This window comes from Ranitomeya imitator, chromosome 8, assembly GCF_032444005.1.
Source record: "Ranitomeya imitator isolate aRanImi1 chromosome 8, aRanImi1.pri, whole genome shotgun sequence".
In the NCBI taxonomy this organism is placed as follows: Eukaryota; Metazoa; Chordata; class Amphibia; order Anura; family Dendrobatidae; genus Ranitomeya; species Ranitomeya imitator.
Window position 1 is genome coordinate 32186829 of NC_091289.1, and position 26038 is coordinate 32212866.

Genomic DNA, 26038 nt, shown 5'->3' on the forward strand with positions numbered 1-26038 from the left:
GTTCACTGTGCCCCATAGATGTGCCATATACGGTGCCCTGCACCGTTCACTGTGCCCCATAGATGTGCCATATACGGTGCTCTGCACCGTTCACTGTGCCCCATAGATGTGCCATATACGGTGCCCTGCACCGTTCACTGTGCCCCATAGATGTCCCATATACGGTGCCCTGCACCGTTCACTGTGCCCCATAGATGTGCCATATACGGTGCTCCGCACCGTTCACTGTGCCCCATAGATGTGCCATATACGGTGCTCTGCACCGTTCACTGTGCCCCATAGATGTGCCATATACGGTGCTCCGCACCGTTCACTGTGCCCCATAGATGTGCCATATACGGTGCTCTGCACCGTTCACTGTGCCCCATAGATGTGCCATATACGGTGCCCTGCACCGTTCACTGTGCCCCATAGATGTCCCATGTACGGTGCTCTGCACCGTTCACTGTGCCCCATAGATGTGCCATATACGGTGCCCTGCACCGTTCACTGTGCCCCATAGATGTGCCATATACGGTGCTCTGCACCGTTCACTGTGCCCCATAGATGTGCCATATACGGTGCTCCGCACCGTTCACTGTGCCCCATAGATGTGCCATATACGGTGCCCTGCACCGTTCACTGTGCCCCATAGATGTGCCATATACGGTGCTCTGCACCGTTCACTGTGCCCCATAGATGTGCCATATACGGTGTCCTGCACCATTCACTGTGCCCCATAGATGTGCCATATACGGTGCTCTGCACCGTTCACTGTGCCCCATAGATGTGCCATATACGGTGCCCTGCACCGTTCACTGTGCCCCATAGATGTGCCATATACAGTGCCCTGCACCGTTCACTGTGCCCCATAGATGTGCCATATACGGTGCCCTGCACCGTTCACTGTGCCCCATAGATGTGCCATATACGGTGCCCTGCACCGTTCACTGTGCCCCATAGATGTGCCATATACGGTGCCCTGCACCGTTCACTGTGCCCCATAGATGTGCCATATACGGTGCTCTGCACCGTTCACTGTGCCCCATAGATGTGCCATATACGGTGCCCTGCACCGTTCACTGTGCCCCATAGATGTGCCATATACGGTGCCCTGCACCGTTCACTGTGCCCCATAGATGTGCCATATACGGTGCTCTGCACCGTTCACTGTGCCCCATAGATGTGCCATATACGGTGCCCTGCACCGTTCACTGTGCCCCATAGATGTGCCATATACGGTGCCCTGCACCGTTCACTGTGCCCCATAGATGTGCCATATACGGTGCCCTGCACCGTTCACTGTGCCCCATAGATGTCCCATATACGGTGCCCTGCACCGTTCACTGTGCCCCATAGATGTGCCATATACGGTGCTCCGCACCGTTCACTGTGCCCCATAGATGTGCCATATACGGTGCTCCGCACCGTTCACTGTGCCCCATAGATGTGCCATATACGGTGCCCTGCACCGTTCACTGTGCCCCATAGATGTCCCATATACGGTGCCCTGCACCGTTCACTGTGCCCCATAGATGTGCCATATACGGTGCTCCGCACCGTTCACTGTGCCCCATAGATGTGCCATATACGGTGCCCTGCACCATTCACTGTGCCCCATAGATGTGCCATATACGGTGCTCTGCACCGTTCACTGTGCCCCATAGATGTGCCATATACGGTGTCCTGCACCATTCACTGTGCCCCATAGATGTGCCATATACGGTGCTCTGCACCGTTCACTGTGCCCCATAGATGTGCCATATACGGTGCCCTGCACCGTTCACTGTGCCCCATAGATGTGCCATATACGGTGCCCTGCACCGTTCACTGTGCCCCATAGATGTGCCATATACGGTGCCCTGCACCGTTCACTGTGCCCCATAGATGTGCCATATACGGTGCCCTGCACCGTTCACTGTGCCCCATAGATGTGCCATATACGGTGCCCTGCACCGTTCACTGTGCCCCATAGATGTGCCATATACGGTGCTCCGCACCGTTCACTGTGCCCCATAGATGTGCCATATACGGTGCCCTGCACCGTTCACTGTGCCCCATAGATGTGCCATATACGGTGCTCTGCACCGTTCACTGTGCCCCATAGATGTGCCATATACGTTGTCCTGCACCGTTCACTGTGCCCCATAGATGTGCCATATACGGTGCCCTGCACCGTTCACTGTGCCCCATAGATGTGCCATATACGGTGCTCCGCACCGTTCACTGTGCCCCATAGATGTGCCATATACGGTGCCCTGCACCGTTCACTGTGCCCCATAGATGTGCCATATACGGTGCTCTGCACCGTTCACTGTGCCCCATAGATGTGCCATATACGTTGCCCTGCACCGTTCACTGTGCCCCATAGATGTGCCATATACGGTGCCCTGCACCGTTCACTGTGCCCCATAGATGTGCCATATACGGTGCCCTGCACCGTTCACTGTGCCCCATAGATGTGCCATATACGGTGCCCTGCACCGTTCACTGTGCCCCATAGATGTGCCATATACGGTGCCCTGCACCGTTCACTGTGCCCCATAGATGTGCCATATACGGTGCCCTGCACCGTTCACTGTGCCCCATAGATGTGCCATATACGGTGCCCTGCACCGTTCACTGTGCCCCATAGATGTGCCATATACGGTGCTCTGCACCGTTCACTGTGCCCCATAGATGTGCCATATACGGTGCCCTGCACCGTTCACTGTGCCCCATAGATGTGCCATATACGGTGCCCTGCACCGTTCACTGTGCCCCATAGATGTGCCATATACGGTGCCCTGCACCGTTCACTGTGCCCCATAGATGTGCCATATACGGTGCTCTGCACCGTTCACTGTGCCCCATAGATGTGCCATATACGGTGCCCTGCACCGTTCACTGTGCCCCATAGATGTGCCATATACGGTGCCCTGCACCGTTCACTGTGCCCCATAGATGTGCCATATACGGTGCCCTGCACCGTTCACTGTGCCCCATAGCTGTGCCCATATACGGTGCCCTGCACCGTTAACTGTGCCCCATAGATGTGCCATATACGGTGCCCTGCACCGTTCACTGTGCCCCATAGATGTGCCATATACGGTGCTCTGCACCGTTCACTGTGCCCCATAGATGTGCCATATACGGTGCCCTGCACCGTTCACTGTGCCCCATAGATGTGCCATATACGGTGCCCTGCACCGTTCACTGTGCCCCATAGATGTGCCATATACGGTGCCCTGCACCGTTCACTGTGCCCCATAGATGTGCCATATACGGTGCCCTGCACCGTTCACTGTGCCCCATAGATGTGCCATATACGGTGCCCTGCACCGTTCACTGTGCCCCATAGATGTGCCATATACGGTGCTCTGCACCGTTCACTGTGCCCCATAGATGTGCCATATACGGTGCCCTGCACCGTTCACTGTGCCCCATAGATGTGCCATATACGGTGCCCTGCACCGTTCACTGTGCCCCATAGATGTGCCATATACGGTGCCCTGCACCGTTCACTGTGCCCCATAGCTGTGCCCATATACGGTGCCCTGCACCGTTAACTGTGCCCCATAGATGTGCCATATACGGTGCCCTGCACCGTTCACTGTGCCCCATAGATGTGCCATATACGGTGCTCTGCACCGTTCACTGTGCCCCATAGATGTGCCATATACGGTGCCCTGCACCGTTCACTGTGCCCCATAGATGTGCCATATACGGTGCCCTGCACCGTTCACTGTGCCCCATAGATGTGCCATATACGGTGCCCTGCACCGTTCACTGTGCCCCATAGCTGTGCCCATATACGGTGCCCTGCACCGTTCACTGTGCCCCATAGATGTGCCATATACGGTGCCCTGCACCGTTCACTGTGCCCCATAGATGTGCCATATACGGTGCTCTGCACCGTTCACTGTGCCCCATAGATGTGCCATATACGGTGCCCTGCACCGTTCACTGTGCCCCATAGATGTGCCATATACGGTGCCCTGCACCGTTCACTGTGCCCCATAGATGTGCCATATACGGTGCCCTGCACCGTTCACTGTGCCCCATAGATGTGCCATATACGGTGCTCTGCACCGTTCACTGTGCCCCATAGATGTGCCATATACGGTGCCCTGCACCGTTCACTGTGCCCCATAGATGTGCCATATACGGTGCCCTGCACCGTTCACTGTGCCCCATAGATGTGCCATATACGGTGCCCTGCACCGTTCACTGTGCCCCATAGCTGTGCCCATATACGGTGCCCTGCACCGTTCACTGTGCCCCATAGATGTGCCATATACGGTGCCCTGCACCGTTCACTGTGCCCCATAGATGTGCCATATACGGTGCTCTGCACCGTTCACTGTGCCCCATAGATGTGCCATATACGGTGCCCTGCACCGTTCACTGTGCCCCATAGATGTGCCATATACGGTGCCCTGCACCGTTCACTGTGCCCCATAGATGTGCCATATACGGTGCCCTGCACCGTTCACTGTGCCCCATAGCTGTGCCCATATACGGTGCCCTGCACCGTTCACTGTGCCCCATAGATGTGCCATATACGGTGCCCTGCACCGTTCACTGTGCCCCATAGATGTGCCATATACGGTGCTCTGCACCGTTCACTGTGCCCCATAGATGTGCCATATACGGTGCCCTGCACCGTTCACTGTGCCCCATAGATGTGCCATATACGGTGCCCTGCACCGTTCACTGTGCCCCATAGATGTGCCATATACGGTGCCCTGCACCGTTCACTGTGCCCCATAGATGTGCCATATACGGTGCCCTGCACCGTTCACTGTGCCCCATAGATGTGCCATATACGGTGCTCTGCACCGTTCACTGTGCCCCATAGATGTGCCATATACGGTGCTCTGCACCGTTCACTGTGCCCCATAGATGCTCCACATAAATCTCTGCCGCCGCCGCTGCTGTTGCTGCAATAAAAAAAAAACAACACATACTCACCTCCCTTGATTGCAGCTCCCGGCGTCTCGTTCCGGCGCCTCCATCTTCCCGGCGTCTCTGCTCTGACTGATCAGGCAGAGGGCGCCGCGCACACTATATGCGTCATCGCGCCCTCTGCCTGAACAGTCAGAGCGCAGACGACGGGAAGATGGAGGCGCCGGCCGGGAAGATGGAGCGACGCTCGGCGGCTGGAACGAGGACAGGTGAATATGCGATACTTACCTAGTCCTGGCGATCCTCGCGCTGTCCCTCTGCCTGGTCTTCGGTGCCGCAGCGTCTTTCTCTATCAGCGGTCACTGGCACCGCTGATTAGAGGAATGAATAGGCGGCTCCACCCCTATGGGAGGTGGAGCCGCTTATTCATTTCTGTAATGAGCGGTCCCACGTGACTGCTGAAGAGGGGAAGACACTGCAGCACAGAAGACCGTGGGACGGCAGGGACAGCGCGAGGATCGCTGGGACTAGGTAAGTATACCTCAGCGCCCTCACCCCCTCACCCGCCGACACTGCCACCCACATTGACTCGAGTATAAGCCGAGAGGGGCACTTTCAGCCCAAAATTTTGGGCTGAAAATCTCGGCTTATACTCAAGTATATACGGTATGTTATTTTGTTAATAAAAGTTGGCCGCTGTGGCCAAAATATCCAAAAGAATAATTGGTTATGTTTTTATTTAAGGAAAGGGTTGGGTCGGTGGGCAGGTTGTGGTGGTTTAGGTTACATACGAAGGAAAAGACCGTACTCGGCATACGTGGTCATATGTCGCTACTCGTTGAGGGTGCAGTCTTTTTTTTTCCTTCTGTTGATGAAACTTTATCCTGTATTCCTGTGAAATTACAAGAAACAGAATTGTAAATGTGTAATTACGAAGGATTTAAAAATCTGATGAATGGGCACCTATTGCCGTGATTTCTAATGGTGTTTGCTACGGAAAGGTCTGTCAATTGCTCAATAACATAAAATATATACATACATACAGTCCTGGATGAAATTATTGGCACCCTTGAAAGTGTTCAAGAAAATGAAATATTTCTTCCAGAAAATTATTACAATTACACATTTTCTTATACACACGTTTATTTCCTTTGTGTGTGAACAACACAAAAAAAAAACAGATGAAAAAAGGGAAATTGGACATAATTTCACGCAAAACTCTAAAAATGAACAGGACAAAATTGTTGGCACCCTCAATTTAGTATTTGGTTGCATACCGTTTAGAATAAATAAGTGCAATCAATCGCTTCCTAGAACCATCCACTAACTTCTTACACTCAACTGGAATTTTGGAGCACTCTTCTTTTGAAAACTGCTCCAGGTCTCACATATGTGAAGGTGCCTTCTCCCAACAGCAATTTTAAGATCTCTCCTCAGGTATTCTTTGGGATTTAGATGTAGACTCATTGCTGGCCACTTCAGAACTCTTTAACGCTTTGTTTCCATCCTATATATATATTAGCACTGACATGGTTTACAGCCTTATTTAGGGGGAACCTGTCCCTCACTTAATGCTGCCCACACCACGGGCAGCATAAATCAGAGACTGGTTGGACAATTGCAGCCAGGTATGTGTTTTTCTGAAACACCACATAGAGTAGTTCGAAAAGCCAGCTGGTAACCATAGGGAGAGACTTAACGTATCCTCTGGTTGGCTTCTTTCCATTCCAGTCCAGGTGATTAAAGGGAACCTGTCACCCCCAAAATCGAAGGTGAGCTAAGCCCACCAGCATCAGGGGCTTATCTACAGCATTCTGGGGCAGGTGTACTTTGTCTGCCCTGTTGAGGGCAGAGCAAAGTACTGCAGTGAGCAGGCGCCAGGCCTCTCTGCCCACTGCAGTACTTTTCTCTGCCCTCAACAGGTCAGACAAAGTACGCCTGCGCCGGAGACGCAGCGTGACTACAAGAAGAGGACATAATCGTAAAAAGATAGGAGGCCCCGGACTGGACCACGATGCCTATCGGACCAGACCGCAGCGGGACCGCCCCTGGGTGAGTATAATCTAACGTCTCTTTCTCATCTTTCAGGATACATCGGGGGCTTATCTACAGCATTACAGAATGCTGTAGATAAAACCCTGATACTGGTGGGCTTAGCTCACCTTCGATTTTGGGGGTGACGGGATCCTGACGGCATCTCTCCCTATGTACAGTACATACAGTGTATTGGATAGACCTAATGATCAACCAGACTAGGCAGGGTGGGGAGAAGCCATCCAGTGGACACATTGGGTCTTTCCTTCTAGCTCCTGGCTGGCTCATGAAACTGTTTTCTCTGAAATGCCATAGCTTTTCAGAGCAGAACATAACTGGCTGCAATGGTGTGGCCAGATTCTGATTCATGCTGTCCACGGTTTTGGCAGCATGAATCGAGTGACAAGTTTTCTTTACAGGTTAAGGGCTCATTCACATGTCATTTCTTCACATACGAGTGTTGTACGCGTTTTTCACGGACAGCACTCGTACCTATCAAGGTCTATAGAGATGTTCACATGTCTGTGATTTTTTGCAGAGTGAGTGACCCGTACAAAATCACGGAGACATGTCTGATATTGATCCGTGTGTCAGAACAAATCTACAATGAAAGTCTGGGGGTCTGTGAAAATAATTGGACAGCACTTTGCTTTTTGTTTTTTCACTTGCAATGGAAACCAGGATTTGTGGACTTGTGGACTTGTTCTCGCTGCTGATTATTGAAGACTCCAATTTCAAAAAATTATTTATACGTGTGGTGGGGGACGAGGATAGCCAGACCTCAAGAGAATGGCCGGAGTCACAGTTGCGAGTGCGAGAAACTTGCACGGGTCTCTCGCATCAATGCCTGGCACTGCCGCCGTCACTCGGGACCGGAGCGTCCAGCTGCATGTATTTCTGCAAGCTCCGGTCCCGAGTGTTGGCGGCATTGCCGGGTATTGATGCGAGGGACTCGTGCAAGTTTCTGGCATTGCACTTGCAAGTGTGACACCACTGCTATTGTCAGATGGGGCAGAAAAAAAATGCCAAAAATAGAGGATGACTACATTTTACCTTTTCACTCTCTCTGCACAATGGTCTCTGCATGGGGCACGGAGCATGGGCAAAAATTTCCCACACAGATGCCAATGAACATCTCTAGTTTATTGTCTCATATGGTCCATTTGACAGCTAAAGCCAAGCTAGAGGATGTTAGCAAGAGCCAACATCTTCATCATGCACTGAATATGGAATAACAAAAAAATATCATCAGAAAATAAGAGATAGTAAAAAAAAGAATAGGCTTTAATTATTAGATTTTAACTATTAAAAATTTTCGGGAGCAGTGTTGGAGCTGTTTCAGTAATAACATTGTTTTGTCTTTTTTTTTTTAGAATGTATGGTTTTTATATGATGGAATCAGATATTCCATCTTTTTATTATTTTAGCAATAATTTACTGTATTTTGTGGTATACTATAGTAAAATGTCTGAGTTTAGAAATATTCGGTAACATGTATATTTTCTGTGCCAGGTGGATGCATTACGGCTGAGATTGGAAGAGAAGGAATCCTTTCTAAACAAAAAGACCAAGCAGCTTCAGGACCTCACAGAAGAGAAGGGCACGTTGGCCGGAGAGATCAGAGACATGAAGGACATGTTAGAAGTCAAAGAAAGAAAAATAAACGTCCTTCAGAAAAAGGTAATGCTCCAATATGGCGTTCATCGTAATCCCCGACTTCTTAAAAAATTCCCACTGTTGATATCATGAGGCTTCGTATATTAGGAAATTGCTATTATTTTAATGAATAAGATAAAGTACTAAAAACTCATTAAAGGGGCTGTTTGGTGAAAATAAAAGATCTTGTATCACCGGATAGGTGATCGGTGGGAGACCGACTGCTGGGACCTGATTAAGAGAACAGGGAAATTTTATCCTCGTTGGTTTGGAGTGGCATTCCACTTTGTAAAAATTCTCCATACACCGATAGTTGTGGGTCAAGCCCTTATAAAACTATGTTGACGGAAAAAAGTGTAGGCTCTTGCAAGAAGGGGAAGAAAAAACAAAACAAAATTGCAAAAACTAAATATTTCTATGTCCTTTAAGAGGACCTTTCCGTTGCTCAGAAAAAATGCATTAACTAGCTTGTTAATATCCCTGAGCTCCCCGCGATTCTGCGCCTCTTTTTCATTGTTCGCCACATCGCTCCATTGCAGAGACATTCACATTTGTTGCTTTGAAATTATACCTTGTGAAATCTCGGCTTTGCAGTCCAACTGGGCATTCTTCAGAGTCTCGGAGGGAGGGGATAACAGTGCCCCAAAACCCCCCAGAAAAGACTATGAAGAAAAACCCAGTTGGTCTGCAAGCAGAGATTTCACATACTACCTCTAAAAGGAACAAATGTGAATATCTATTCAATGGAGCGACACAGAGCAATCCAGAAAAGAGCTGCAAAATCAGGGGACCTAAGGGATTTTTATAAGGTATTTAGCTCAAATTTTTGAACGAGTGACAAGTCTTCCTTACGGGGTTAAAAAAACCACTGCATTTTACAGTTCATAAGGAAGTAAAACTATGAAGTATGCACTTATTTTCAAAGTATAATTGATATGAACAAGGCTGAGTACATTGCAGCAGACAAATTCTACCTTTAGCATATTTCTAGGCCTGGCTGATCTAGACGACAATGGACAATAACATTAATTCACTCCTTTTTTTATATCCGTCCTCCTTGGGGATAGATTGATGTGCAATCATGGAATACAGAAGATAGGAGGATAATGACTTCCTTTTCCAATATGAGCAATAATTGAAATAGTTGCCTTTAATTTATATATCTCGCTGCTTGTCAGAGCTGGCGCTGAACGTCTTGCAGTATTGATTTACAGCGCCAGGCATCTTCCCTTTCAAGAACATTGAGAAAAATAATTGCTGGTTTTGTTGCGCGCTCCAGCTGAGCCGTTTAATGGTTCATTACAGCAGAATGTGGTAATGCCATTTCGGAGCCTGAACATATTCCCAATGTGTTTCATCCATAATGCAACATAATAAAAATAGTCCGGGAGCGACGGAGCCAACAAAAAGGAGAAGATCGGTCCCGCCAAACCTCGCTGCTTCAGCAAATGTTTAATTACTGCAAAAGTTTCCCAAAGAGGCAATCTCGAAAGTTTTGGTTGTTTAACCTTTTAAGGGATCATCTTAGTTATTTTGGCTTTGAAATCGTTAGCAGATTAATCACAAGCAAAATGTTCCCTGCGTTTTCCTCCGCTGCCCATAAATCATCCCTCATCGCTCTTTTCATTCTTAACAATGGACTTTATTTCCGAGAGCAGATATATATTTTTTATAAGGATTTTGGCATTGTGATCACCTCCAGGAATGAAGATGATTTTTTTTTTATGACTTTGGACTTGTTACGACACATAGATCATGTACTGTATGCTATAGAAATGCTAATGCTAAACCTGAGCTCATATATAAAATTTAAAGCATAGATGAGAGAATTATGTACAGGAATCCATCCATGTATTTCATCACATAAAAGTACCCTTCCTTCTGTTTTTTTTTTTAAATAAATTTATCACATAGGGTAGATCGATTTATGATTATTTTTTTTCCCTAGTGGCCTTAAATTTCAGCACTTTTTATTTATACTAAATGTAGAAAAAAAAGGCCATAAAATGTTGCGTGGTGTGATAGAAGAGCCAATGTAATCGTATTAAAATAATGTAGCCCTGCACATGTTCCACAAAGCCTTCTGAGCTGTGAAATAGCTGTGAAAGACTTTAGCAAGAAAATGAGACGTTGTCTTCAGAAACATAATTGCTGAAAGCCTTTGCAGACGATTAGCTGATAAGCACAACTTGAAAACACATATGAAAACACTAGTAGTAATAACATGGTGCCCAAAGCTTGGGTTATGTTCTGTTGGGTTGTGATAATGCTCAGCTTACAATATCTACAGACATGTATAAAGTCACACACAGAAGAGGGTCCAAGGCTAGAAAAGTATGAGAGCCCATTGCTGTCTAACAGCTGTTTTGTCAGAAATTATATAAAAGTCATATAGCGCTAACTTCTCGGTTATCCTTTCAATTACTTGTCCGCTTTTAACAAACTTTTACCCATAGGCTCAAGATGTTTGTAAATGAACAAACTGTGCTTTATGTGCCCTCCCCTGACCTAGCACTGTGCCTCCACTGCTGCTCTAGTTTCTGTTGATCGGCTGCAGGGGTGACATCTCCTCAACAGCACTGCAGCCAATTACTGAGCTCAGATGCTCGTGCCGTCCACATTTGGCAAAAATCTGTTGAAAGTGAGACCACTCTGTTAAAGGGAGTTTGTCACCAGTTTTTTGCTACCTAATCTGAGAGCAGCATAATGCAAAGGCAGAGTCCTTGATTCCAGCAATGTGTCAATTATTGGGATCCTTGCTGTAGATTTTATAAAATCAATATTTTATCAGCAGGAGAGGATTACTAGAGGACTACTTGGCCTTCTGCCAGGTAGTCCAACCACGCCCCTGATCACTGATTGGCACCTTGTGCACACAAAGCTGCCAATCGGTGATGTGGGCGGGGTTATACAAGGCTCATCGTTCAGAGAACTGGTAGATTGGCCGCAGATAAAACAGTTTTTCATCATAACTGCAACAAGCAGCCCAGTAATAGATACATCTCTGGAATCGGGGTATCTGCCCCAACATCATGCTGCTCTCAAATAAAGTAGAAAAAACTTGGTTACAGATTCCAGTTAAGTTACTTGCTGATGTAACTTTTCCTAGGGACTCACAACTCACTAATTATGACCCAAACATCTATGTGCAAAAAATCCAGGATCTTATTAATAGAGGAGCAACAGAAATCTTGAAAGGCGGAAAATAAGATTTATAGATTTTAGAGTTCAGGTGCTAAACATCACGGACCCATAGGGATTACTCTTCCTTTTAGGGTTTTTTTTTTGGTACGAATGCATAAAACACCTGTTAACTGGTAGGGATAGCCTCCTACGAGAGACTGCTATGTCTTGAACCATGGTTTAAGTTTAGTACTGATTTTAAAATGCCTCTCGAGTTGGATAAACTCTTTAGATTTACATCAAGGGCTGCTGCAAGTATTTATTATCCAGAAAAAAAAAATGCTGATGTTTTACTCTTCCCCCACGCTGGGAATTCCGATCTTCTCTTCTATCTACCGGGCCTGCATTAGAATAACATCTGGAAAGGAAGGTGTAGGTCCAGACGAGAAGAGTTCTGCAGCCATCACTGATGATTTCCATATGGGTTGGGGCAGTGGACCGGTAATGGGAGAAGACTGAGAAGAAAAAGAGATAAACAAAGAAGACAAATGTGTTATATCATTATGGCATATCTGTTCAGAATTCCTGGAATAGCTGGACACCATGCTATGGCCCGGGTCTTCACTTTACTGATGGACCCATTACATAATTGCACATTTGAACTGGAAAAGGCCTTATTGGAATTCAACTCATTCTGGGGTCTACAAAAGTGTATCCTGAAACATTATCTTTCTTTTTTTTATAACTTCATAGTAAAGCTATCAGTTTTTGGACACCTTATGACTGGATTACAGAGCATTAGACAACTAAATTACTTTAGGTGACTTTTTGGCCCTGATTTATCTGCAATTGTTCTCCTTCATTCCTGCTCTTCTGAGGATGAGATATTGGGTGCTGCAAAACTCAAGCTCTCTTGACAAATCGAGACCTTGATGTGTTCAGACAAACTGTTCAGAAAGGCAAAGGCCCTTGTAATACAAAACACATGTGAGTTAATGTTGGGTAACATCCTCGGTTAATGGAGCAGATTGTATTTTCTGTACATATCGATCTGTCTGACTTGGTTTTGCTATTGCATATCACCAAATATTTTTACTAAAGAAGTTCCCATGACAAGTTGAGGTTTTACAGAAAAAGTGATATTGTTTGGGCAAATCTGGACAAGATTACCTAATTATTATAACCCTTCTTGGGTATTTGGTTCAATTTACGGTGATTTTCATATGGAATGGATTGCATTTATTCTGCTTTATACATTTCTTTATTGGATATAGCTACTTCGATATCTTTGTTGGGTGCCATAAGTCAACGAGTCAACGACTATTTCTCGAAGTCTAAAAGAAGGGTGCATGAGGACTGGGCTCCAGCATCAATGAGAAAATATTGTACTGTGCAATTAAAAACATGGTGAGAAAAAGGAAAAAAAAGCAAAAAAAAAATATTAAGGATCCAGAAGTTTACGCTTTTGCTTTAGCAACCCTAATTCATAGCTTGAATAACTATGAATAAGGGTTGCTAATCTGAATCGTGTAAGCTTATTGTCCCTTCGTTATTTTTTTATGCTTTTTTTCACCATGTTTTTAATTGCTCAGTTAAAGTTATGTTCCAACATTTTCTCATTGGTGCTGGAGCCCACTTAGTAACATAGTAACATAGTAACATAGTTAGTAAGGCCGAAAAAAGACATTTGTCCATCCAGTTCAGCCTATATTCCATCATAATAAATCCCCAGATCTACGTCCTTCTACAGAACCTAATAATTGTATGATACAATATTGTTCTGCTCCAGGAAGACATCCAGGCCTCTCTTGAACCCCTCGACTGAGTTCGCCATCACCACCTCCTCAGGCAAGCAATTCCAGATTCTCACTGCCCTAAAGAATCCTCTTCTATGTTGGTGGAAAAACCTTCTCTCCTCCAGACGCAAAGAATGCCCCCTTGTGCCCGTCACCTTCCTTAGTATAAACAGATCCTCAGCGAGATATTTGTATTGTCCCCTTATATACTTATACATGGTTATTAGATCGCCCCTCAGTCGTCTTTTTTCTAGACTAAATAATCCTAATTTCGCTAATCTATCTGGGTATTGTAGTTCTCCCATCCCCTTTATTAATTTTGTTGCCCTCCTTTGTACTCTCTCTAGTTCCATTATATCCTTCCTGAGCACCGGTGCCCAAAACTGGACACAGTACTCCATGTGCGGTCTAACTAGGGATTTGTACAGAGGCAGTATAATGCTCTCATCATGTGTATCCAGACCTCTTTTAATGCACCCCATGATCCTGTTTGCCTTGGCAGCTGCTGCCTGGCACTGGCTGCTCCAGGTAAGTTTATCATTAACTAGGATCCCCAAGTCCTCACTTCTCACGGTCCCTTTTTCGTTTGACCTGGGTACCAGCCTGGCATGTTTCTACACTCCTTGCACCACACCCTGTCCAAACAAGGTCTACCAGGGTTCCTATGTGAATACAAGTGGTTTTCACACTGAATTGTACTCTCTGGAAGGTCAGCTGATTACTATTTCTTCTCCTTCCTCTCGAAGTATAGTTTTTGTGTCTATTACATCATGTACATGATATTTGAAGAGAAACAGAAGGTTCACCTTCGCAATCAATGTTTTTTTATTACTATACTGATCTAAAATAAAAATTGTAGCAACTTTGCAGATAGTCGTAAAGGAGTTGTATAAAAAGACAAGGTACGAGTACTACCTATCCAAATAGTAGGTTCCGCTGGGGAGGGTCCCACTAATCCCAAGTTTTTTTATTGGACTGGAGTCATGTTCTATTCATTGTAACAGTGCTTGACTGTCCTCAGCCTCATAGACAATAATTGAAGCCAGAGCCCCGTTCTAGGGAACGGTAGGAACCATGTGAGACTCCCAGTGATAAGCCAGTTATCAACTATTCACCAGCCAGGAGATAATTTGTATTTATGATACATTATCAAGGATTTGTGTGCCAGTATTGCTTTCAAATGCAGTGCTGACTTTCCTGGGACCAAACTCTCACCAGTTCTATTCAATATCCAATTCTATAGAGGTAACATAGTAACATAGTAACATAGTTAGTAAGGCCGACAAAAGACATTTGTCCATCCAGTTCAGCCTATATTCCATCATAATAAATCCCCAGATCTACGTCCTTCTACAGAACCTAATAATTGTATGATACAATATTGTTCTGCTCCAGGAAGACATCCAGGCCTCTCTTGAACCCCTCGACTGAGTTCGCCATCACCACCTCCTCAGGCAAGCAATTCCAGATTCTCACCGCCCTAACAGTAAAGAATCCTCTTCTGTTATGGTTTGGTGATTAAGGAGCGACATGCGTCTAGCTCTGAGCAGGTGGCAACTATACTGACCGCAGTCCCTAAGCTCAACACAACACTAGAAGCAGCCGTGGAATGCTCCTAACACTGCCTATGCATCTCGTCACAGCCGGAGAACTAACTAACCCTAAAGATAGAAGCAGGAAAACTATCTTGCCTCAGAGAAAATTCCCAAAGGATAGATTAGCCCCCCACAAATAATGACTATGAGAGGAGAAGGAAATGACATACGTAGTATGAAACAAGATTTAGCACAGGAGGCCACTTCTAGCTAGATAGAAAAAAGTACAGGACAGAGCGCTGTGCGGTCAGTAATAAAAACTAGAAAAAGTCCACCGCAGAGAAATGCAAAAATCTCCACACCTGACTAAAGGTGTGGAGGGCAAACTCTGCTGCCCAGAGCTTCCAGCCTAGCTGAATAGATCCATACTGATAAGCTGGACAAATGAACAAAACATAGAAAGAGCTGAACAACAAGAGAACTGCAAAAGAACAAGCAAGGACTTAGCTTTAGCTGAATTGGTCAGAGTGTCAGGAAAATCCTAAGAGCAAAGACTCCAGGCAGGAACAATGACAACAGGCATTGAATGAGGGAAAAGGCCAGACTAATATAGCCGAGCCAGAAAGACGATCAGTGAAAACAGCTGCTGAAGCTAAATCCAAGAAGCAGCCATACCACTCAAAACCACAGGAGGGAGCCCAAGAGCAGCACTCACAAAGATGCTACTTACAACCACCGGAGGGAGCCCAAGAACGGAATTCACAACACTCTTCTATGTTGGTGGAAAAACCTTCTATCCTCCAGACGCAAAGAATGCCCCCTTGTGCCCGTCACCTTCCTTGGTATAAACAGATCCTCAGCGAGATATTTGTATTGTCCCCTTATATACTTATACATGGTTATTAGATCGACCCTCAGTCGTCTTTTTTCTAGACTAAATAATCCTAATTTCGCTAATCTATCTGGGTATTGTAGTTCTCCCATCCCCTTTATTAATTTTGTTGCCCTCCTTTGTACTCTCTCTAGTTCCATTATATCCTTCCTGAGCGCCGGTGCCCAAAACTGGACACAGTACTCCATGTGCGGTCTAACTAGGGATTTGTACAGAGGCAGTATAATGCTCTCATCATGTGTATCCAGACCTCTTTTAATGCACCCCATGATCCTGTTTGCCTTGGCAGCTGCTGCCTGTCACTGGCTGCTCTAGGTAAGTTTATCATTAACTTGGATCCCCAAGTCCTCCCTGTCAGATTTACCCAGTGGTTTCCCGTTCAGTGTGTAATGGTGATATAGATTCCTTCTTCCCATGTGTATAACCTTACATTTATCATTGTTAAACCTCATCTGCCACCTTTCAGCCCAAGTTTCCAACTTATCCAGACCTATCTGTAGCAGAATACTATCTTCTCTTGTATTAACTGCTTTACATAGTTTTGTATCATCTGCAAATATCGATATTTTACTGTGTAAACCTTCTACCAGATCATTAATGAATATGTTGAAGAGAACAGGTCCCAATACCGACCCCTGCGGTACCCCACTGGTCACAGCGACCCAGTTAGAGACTATACCATTTATAACCACCCTCTGCTTTCTATCACTAAGCCAGTTACTAACCCATTTACACACATTTTCCCCCAGACCAAGCATTCTCATTTTGTGTACCAACCTCTTGTGCGGCACGGCATCAAACGCTTTGGAAAAATCGAGATATACCACGTCCAATGACTCACCGTGGTCCAGCCTATAGCTTACCTCTTCATAAAAACTGATTAGATTGGTTTGACAGGAGCGATTTCTCATAAACCCATGCTGATATGGAGTTAAACAGTTATTCTCATTGAGATAATCCAGAATAACATCCTTCAGAAACCCTTCAAATATTTTACCAACAATAGAGGTTAGACTTACTGGCCTATAATTTCCAGGTTCACTTTTAGAGCCCTTTTTGAATATTGGCACCACATTTGCTATGCGCCAGTCCTGCGGAACAGATCCTGTCGCTATAGAGTCCCTAAAAATAAGAAATAATGGTTTATCTATTACATTACTTAGTTCTCTTAGTACTCGTGGGTGTATGCCATCCGGACCCGGAGATTTATCTATTTTAACCCCTTCCCGACCTTTGACGCCACGTAGGCGTCATGAAAGTCGGTGCCAATCCGACCCATGACGCCTATGTGGCGTCATGGAAAGATCGCAACCCTGCAGGCCGGGTGAAAGGGTTAACTCCCATTTCACCCAATCTGCAGGGACAGGGGGAGTGGTAGTTTAGCCCAGGGGGGGTGGCTTCACCCCCTCGTGGCTACGATCGCTCTGATTGGCTGTTGAAAGTGAAACTGCCAATCAGAGCGATTTGTAATATTTCACCTAAAAAAATGGTGAAATATTACAATCCAGCCATGGCCGATGCTGCAATATCATCGGCCATGGCTGGAAATACTAATGTGCCCCCACTTCACCCCACCGATCGCCCCCCCAGCCCCCCGATCTGTCCAGTACACTGCTCCGGCTCCCCTCTGTCCTGTGCTCCGCTCCCCCCCGTGCTCTTGTCCGCTCCCCCCGTGCTTCAATCACCCCCCCGTGCACCGATCACCCCCCCTGCACTCCGATCCACCCCCCTCCGTGCTCCGTTCCACCCCCCCGTGCTCCGTTCCACCCCCCCGTGCTCCGTTCTACCCCCCCCGTGCTCCGTTCCACCCCTCCCGTGCTCCGATTCACCCCCCATGCTCCGATCCCCCCCCGTGCTCCCCCCCCCACCCTATCATACTTACCGATCCTGCCGGGGTCCGTCCGTCTTCTCCCCGGGCGCCGCCATCTTCCAAAATGGCGGGCGCATGCGCAGTGCGCCCGCCGAATCTGCCGGCCGGCAGATTCGTTCCAAAGTGCATTTTGATCACTGAGATATAATCTATCTCAGTGATCAAAATAAAAAAAATAATAAATGACCCCCCCCCCCCTTTGTCACCCCCATAGGTAGGGACAATAAAAAAATAAAGAATTTTTTTTTCCCACTAATGTTAGAATAGGGTTAGGGGTAGGGTTAGGGGTAGGGTTAGGGTTAGGGGTAGGGTTAGGGGTAGGGCTAGGGTTAGGGTTAGGGGTAGGGTTAGGGTTAGGGGTAGGGTTAGGGTTTCGGTATGCGCACACGTATTCTGGTCCTCTGCGGATTTTTCCGCTGCGGATTTGATAAATCCGCAGTGCTAAACCGCTGCGGATTTATGGCGGATTTACCGCGTTTTTTCTGCGCATTTCACTGCGGTTTTACAACTGCGATTTTCTATTTGAGCAGTTGTAAAACCGCTGCGGAATCCGCACAAAGAAGTGACATGCTGCGGAATGTAAACCGCTGCGTTTCCGTGCAGTTTTTCCGCAGCGTGTGTACAGTGATTTTTGTTTCCCATAGGTTTACATTGAACTGTAAACTCATGGGAAACTGCTGCGGATCCGCAGCGTTTTCCGCAGCGTGTGCACATACCTTTAGAATTAGGCCATGTGCACACGGTGCGGATTTGGCTGCGGATCCGCAGTGGATTGGCCGCTGCGGATTCGCAGCAGTGTTCCATCAGGTGTACAGTACCATGTAAACATATGGAAACCAAATCCGCTGTGCCCATGGTGCGGAAAATACCGCGCGGAAATGCTGCGTTGTATTTTCCGCAGCATGTCAATTCTTTGTGCGGATTCCGCAGCGTTTTACACCTGTTCCTCAATAGGAATCCGCAGGTGAAATCCGCACAAAAAACACTGGAAATCCGCGGAAAATCCGCAGGTAAAACGCAGTGCCTTTTACCCGTGGATTTTTCAAAAATGATGCTGAAAAATCTCACACGAATCCGCAACGTGGGCACATAACCTTAGGGTTAGGGTTGGAATTAGGGTTGTGGTTAGGGGTGTGATTAGGGTTATGGCTACAGTTGGGATTAGGGTTAGGGATGTGTTGGGGTTAGGGTTAGGGCTGTGATTAGGGTTATGGCTACAGTTGGAATTAGGGTTGTGGTTAGGGTTAGGGGTGTGTTGGGGTTAGAGTTGTGGTTAGGGGTGTGTTGGGGTTAGGGTTGTGATTAGGGTTATGGCTACAGTTGGGATTAGGGTTAGGGGTGTGTTGGGGTTAGTGTTGGAGGTAGAATTGAGGGGTTACCACTGTTTAGGCACATCAGGGGTCTCCAAACGCAACATGGCGCCACCATTGATTCCAGCCAATCTCGTATTCAAAAAGTCAAATGGTGCTCCCTCAATGCCGAGCCCTGACGTGTGCCCAAACAGTGGTTTACCCCCACATATGGGGTACCAGCATACTCAGGATAAACTGCGCAACAATTTCTGGGGTCCAATTTCTCCTGTTACCCTTGTGAAAATAAAAAAATGCTTGCTAAAACATAATTTTTGAGGAAAGAAAAATGATTTATTATTTTCACGGCTCTACGTTGTAAACGTCTGTGAAGCACTTGGGGGTTCAAAGTGCTCACCACATATCTAGATAAGTTCCTTGGGGGGTCTAGTTTCTAAAATGGGGTCACTTGTGGGGGGTTTCTACTGTTTAGGCACACCAGGGCCTCTGCAAACGCAACGTGACGCCCGCAGTCCATGCCATCAAAGTCTGCATTTCAAAAGTCACTACTTCCCTTCTGAGCCCCGACGTGTGCCCAAACAGTGGTTTACCTCCACACATGGGGTATCAGCGTACTCAGGAGAAACTGAACAACAAATATTGGGGTCAAATTTCTCCTGTTACCCTTGGGAAAATTAAAAAATTCTGGGCTAAATAATTGTTTTTGAGGAAAGAAAACATATTTATTATTTTCACGGTTCTGCATTATAAACTTCTGTGAAGCACTTGGGGGTTCAAAGTGCTCAACACACATCTAGATAAGTTCCTTTCGGGGTCTAGTTTCCAAAATGGGGTCACTTGTGGGGGGTTTCTACTGTTAAGCCACATCAGGGGCTCTGCAAACGCAACGTGACGCCCACAGAGCATTCCATCAAAGTCTGCATTTCAAAATGTCACTACTTGACTTCCGAGCCCCGGCATGTGCCCAAACAGTGGTTTACCCCCACATATAGGGTATCAGCGTACTCAGGAGAAACTGGACAACAACATTTGGGGTCAAATTTCTCCTGATACCCTTGGGAAAATAAAAAATTGCAGGCTAAAAGATCATTTTTGAGAAAATAATTTTTTTTTTTTGTTTTCATGGCTCTGCGTTATAAACTTCTGTGAAGCACTTGGGGGTTCAAAGTCCTCACCACACATCTAGATTAGTTCCTTTGGTGGACTAGTTTCCAAAATGGGGTCATTTCTGGGGGATCTCCAATGTTTAGGCACACAGGGGCTCTCCAAACGTGACATGGTGTCCGCTAATGATTGGAGCTAATTTTCCATTTAAAAAGCCAAATGGCGTGCCTTCCCTTCCGAGCCCTGCCGTGCGCCCAAACAGTGGTTTACCCCCACATATGGGGTATCAGCGTACTCAGGACAAACTGGACAACAACATTTGGGGTCCATTTTCTCCTATTACCCTTGGCAAAATAGGAAATTCCAGGCTAAAAAATCATTTTTGAGGAAAGAAAAATTATTTTTTATTTTCATGGCTCTGCGTTATAAACTTCTGTGAAGCACCTGGGGGTTTAAAGTGCTCAATATGCATCTAGATAAGTTCCTTGGGGGGTCTAGTTTCCAAAATGGGGTCACTTGTGGGGGAGCTCCAATGGTTAGGCACACAGGGGCTCTCCAAACGCGACATGGTGTCCGCTAACAATTGGAGCTAATTTTCCATTCAAAAAGTCAAATGGCGCGCCTTCCCTTCCGAGCCCTGCCGAGTGCCCAAACAGTGGTTTACCCCCACATATGAGGTATCGGCGTACTCGGGAGAAATTGCCCAACAAATTTTATGATCCATTTTATCCTATTGCCCATGTGATAATGAAAAAATTGAGGCGAAAAGAATTTTTTTGTGAAAAAAAAAGTACTTTTTCATTTTTACAGATCAATTTGTGAAGCACCTGAGGGTTTAAAGTGCTCACTAGGCATCTAAATAAGTTCCTTGGGGGGTCTAGTTTCCAAAATGGGGTCACTTGTGGGGGAGCGTCAATGTTTAGGCACACAGGAGCTTTCCAAACGCGACATGGTGTCCGCTAACGATGGAGATAATTTTTCATTCAAAAAGTCAAATGGCGCTCCTTCCCTTCCGAGCCTTACCATGTGCCCAAACAGTGGTTTACTCCCACATATGAGGTATCAGTGTACTCAGGAGAAATTGCCCAACAAATTTTAGGATCCATTTTATCCTGTTGCCCATGTGAAAATGAAAAAATTGAGGCTAAAAAATTTTTTTGTGAAAAAAAAAAGTACTTTTTCATTTTTACGGATCAATTTGTGAAGCACCTGGGGGTTCAAAGTGCTCACTATGCATCTAGATAAGTTCCCTGGGGCGTCTAGTTTCCAAAATGGGGTCACTTGTGGGGGAACTCCAATTTTTAGGCACACGGGGGCTCTCCAAACATGACATGGTGTCCGCTAAAGAGTGGAGCCAATTTTTGATTCAAAAAGTCAAATGGTGCTCCTTCCCTCCCAAGCCCTGCCGTGCGCCCAAACAGTGGTTTACCCCCACATATGAGGTATCAGCGTACTCAGGACAAATTGGACAACAACTTACGTGGTTCAGTTTCTCTTTTTACCATTGGGAAAATAAAAAAATTGTTGCTAAAAGATAATTTTTGTGACTAAAAAGTTAAATGTTCATTTTTTCCTTCCATGTTGCTTCTGCTGCTGTGAAGCACCTGAAGAGTTAATAAACTTCTGGAATGTGGTTTTGAGTACCTTGAGGGGTGCAGTTTTTAGAATGTTGTCACTTTTGGGTATTTTCAGCCATATAGACCCCTCAAACTGACTTCAAATGTGAGGTGGTCCCTAAAAAAATGGTTTTGTAAATTTCGTTGTAAAAATGAGAAATCGCTGGTCAAATTTTAACCCTTATAACTTCCTAGCAAAAAAAAATTTTGTTTCCAAAATTGTGCTGATGTAAAGTAAACATGTGGGAAATGTTATTTATTAACTATTTTGTGTCACATAACTCTCTGGTTTAACAGAATAAAAATTCAAAATGTGAAAATTGCAAAATTTTCTAAATTTTCGCCAAATTTCCGTTTTTATCACAAATAAACGCATAATTTATTGACCTAAATTTACCACTAACATGAAGCCCAATATGTCACGAAAAAACAATCTCAGAACCGCTAGGATCCGTTGAAGCGTTCCTGAGTTATTACCTCATAAAGGGACACTGGTCAGAATTGCAAAAAACGGCAAGGTCTTTAAGGTCAAAATAGGCTGGGTCATGAAGGGGTTAATCTTATTTAGCCGATTTCGCACCTCTTCTTGGGTTAGATTGGTGACCCTTAATATAGGGTTTTCATTGTTTCTTGGGATTTCACCTAGCATTTCATTTTCCACCGTGAATACCGTGGAGAAGAAGGTGTTTAATATGTTAGCTTTTTCCTCGTCATCTACAACCATTCTTTCCTCACTATTTTTTAAGGGGCCTACATTTTCAGTTTTTATTCTTTTACTATTGATATAGTTGAAGAACAGTTTGGGATTAGTTTTACTCTCCTTAGCAATGTGCTTCTCTGTTTCCTTTTTGGCAGCTTTAATTAGTTTTTTAGATAAAGTATTTTTCTCCCTATAGTTTTTTAGAGCTTCAATGGTGCCATCCTGCTTTAGTAGTGCAAATGCTTTCTTTTTACTGTTAATTGCCTGTCTTACTTCTTTGTTTAGCCACATTGGGTTTTTCCTATTTCTAGTCCTTTTATTCCCACAAGGTATAAACCGCTTACACTGCCTATTTAGGATGTTCTTAAACATTTCCCATTTATTATCTGTATTCTATTCTTATTTCTGAGGATATTGTCCCAGTCCACCAGATTAAGGGCATCTCTAAGCTGGTCAAACTTTGCCTTCCTAAAGTTCAGTGTTTTTGTGACTCCCTGACAAGTCCCCCTAGTGAAAGACAGGTGAAACTGTACAATATTGTGGTCGTTATTTCCTAGATGCCCGACCACCTGCAGATTTGTTATTCTGTCAGGTCTATTAGATAGTATTAGGTCTAAAAGTGCTGCTCCTCTGGTTGGATTCTGCACCAATTGTGAAAGATAATTTTTCTTGGTTATTATCAGAAACCTGTTGCCTTTATGGGTTTCACAGGTTTCTGTTTCCCAGTTAATATCCGGGTAGTTAAAGTCCCCCATAACCAGGACCTCATTATGGGTTGCAGCTTCATCTATCTGCTTTAGAAGTAGACTTTCCATGATTTCTGTTATATTTGGGGGTTTGTAACAGACCCCAATGAGAATTTTGTTACCATTTTTTCCTCCATGAATTTCGACCCATATGGACTCGACATCCTCATTCCCTTCGCTAATATCCTCCCTTACAGTGGACTTTAGACAAGACTTTACATAGAGACAAACCCCTCCTCCTCTTCGATTTTTACGATCCTTTCTAAACAGAATGTAACCCTGTAAGTTAACTGCCCAGTCATAGCTTTCATCTAACCATGTCTCGGTTATTCCCACTATGTCAAAGTTACCTGTAGATATTTCTGCTTCTAGTTCTTCCATCTTGTTTGTCAGGCTTCTGGCGTTTGCGAGCATGCAGTTTAGAGGATTTTGTTTTGTTCCAATCTCCTCACTGTGGATTGTTTTAGAAATGTTCTTACCTCCCTTCTGAGTATGTTTTCCTGGGTCTTCTTTGTTCAAGTCTAATGTTTTTCTTTCCGTCCCCTCTTCTTCTAGTTTAATGCCCTCCTGATGAGTGTAGCGAGGTAGATACAAAACTCATCAGAATTTTTTTTTTTGCACTTTCTGAGAAGTTTTTGATCACTTCCATAGAGTATTCAGCACTCTCGTATAACTAGTATTTATGGTACAATGTCATTAATTAAAAAACGCATTATGGTTTGGGGCTACAGTTCCTGTGTTGATCTATTGGTGTCTATGGTAACAGACTACAAACAACCCCCATGTAGTCTGGTACAACAGTCATATTAACTCCCCTTCTTGCTATGCCGCTAAATATGTTAGGGGACAAATGGAAGGTAAAGCGACTGCAGGATAAAGCTACAAAGGTTTGCTTGTAGTCCATTATTCTGGTGACACATTGATCTTCATAAGAGCTGTAGACCCATAAAGATAGGAGACTACAAAGTAGAACAATTAAAAATAGATGCTAAAGGTGGCCCCTTTCCCTTAAAGTGTTTCTCCTGTTCTGTAAAAATATAGGCAATGTAGTGGAGAAACCAGGAAAATAAATTAATGCAAAAAGCTGATTTTAAGGAATGGAAGATCAATACGTCAGAAAAAGTGCCAATTCCTAAAGCTGGGTTCATGGTGCATTTTTGCCACATATCACTGACTCCGTCCTGGCTTCTGTCCGAAGCCCTGAAAAATATATATATTCTGCTAAGTTTTCTATTAATTATTTTGTTGCCGTGTTTCTTAGGCTATTGAAAATCAGGACATGATTTTTTTTTGCAAACAATTAGTTTATAACGCGATGTGTGTATCTTATTGATAACTGACGGATGACGCATCTTTCATAGTTTAGATTATAACATGACACTGTAGCATTTGCAGTAACAAATACAAGTCACAAGTTTGAAATATGTGTAAAGTTAAAAGAAACTGGACAACAGGGTCTACCCTTATTAACTAATTACCGCACGGCATTTGTCATTTAATACTACTTATTCGCAACCTCAATGTGCTTTTTACTGTGGTTGACCACTCTGGTTAATGTAAGGGGGTTCTGAATTCACCCTCATGATGAACAGTTACCTTTTTTTGAGCTGATTTTCAACTTGGTTCAAAACTTGAAAAAATATTTTGGGCAGGAAGATGACATTCTTTACGGTCAGTCGTCTCTCAGCCAGAAAGCTTGCAGCTGCTGAATCTGGTTATGGGTCAGTACCTTTGACTGTACACATTGCGGCACACTAGTTCACTGAAAGTGTGCTCTTATAAAATGGCAATACTAGCCATGCAAAGGGTCATTTCTATCAAACACTTAGTAGTTTTCTTTTGCAGGGCAGATTTATAATATAGGACCCGATTCATCATTGCATTTTCTCCAGTTTTTTTGGTTTTGCATGAACAACTCTCTATTAGTGACATCTTGATTTGTGGCAAATTCATCAAATAATTTGCATCTTTTTAACATTTGTTTGCAAAATGCAATCCAGCACTCGTAATTATAAAAAAAAAATGTAAATTTTTATTCTTTAACAATCGATAAAATCCAGCAGCCGTACAGATAAAAATGCATCTCACACTGACTTGTTTCGATCACTGACTGCTCCTTTAGTCACAATTTTCTGATTTTCACATCAGTTTAGCTTTTCCTAATGTTTTAGACTTATTCATCAAATGGAAATTTTTAAAAAGTTGCTAAATTTTGCGCAAATGTATTAAGGTCCCCCTTGGAGTGACTTTTTTTTTTGTATGTAATTTTTGCACAAATTTTGTGACTTTATGCAGAACATGTGAATGTTATGCTACAACTGTGCAAAAAAAGGTAAAGGGAACCGGTTAGCAGGTTTTAGTAACTGGTCTAATCTGTGTTAGGTCACTGTAATTTTAATTAATTCCTTTTTTTTCAGTCCTTTATTCCATTCCTGAGTAAATGCTTTTCTAATTTTTATGTAAATGAGCCACAAGTGCAGGGGGCTTAACCCTGCACTTTCAGCTCTCCGGCCTCTCTCTCTTTCCCCCCCACCCATTGCCATCCTCCGGTCACTGAATGACAGGTCAGTCTCGTCTGAGTGAACTGCCTTTCCTGCTAGAGATCCATAGTATGGCTCTCAAAGTGCCACCAGGACTTGTTTGCTCATGCAGCACCCGAGGGAATCATGGCGCCTGCGAGAGATCTCAGGTGAGGGAGACGGGTCATTAGACCAGATTTGTTGTTCAGTAAATGGAGAACATTATTATTAAAGGACTACTTGACCTGCTGCCATTTAGTCCATCCACACC

The 26038-nt window shown here is 44.9% G+C and overlaps 1 protein-coding gene across 2 annotated transcripts in view; it reads left to right on the plus strand.

Moving 5' to 3' along the window:
- ERC2 (ELKS/RAB6-interacting/CAST family member 2) overlaps nt 1-26038 on the plus strand; it is a 1140662-nt gene that overhangs the window by 329739 nt on the left and 784885 nt on the right. For both annotated transcript variants that reach the window (XM_069736696.1, XM_069736695.1), the window contains one exon: nt 8413-8580. In XM_069736696.1, coding sequence (XP_069592797.1) covers nt 8413-8580 — 168 coding nt within the window. The remainder of the gene's footprint in view (nt 1-8412; nt 8581-26038) is intronic.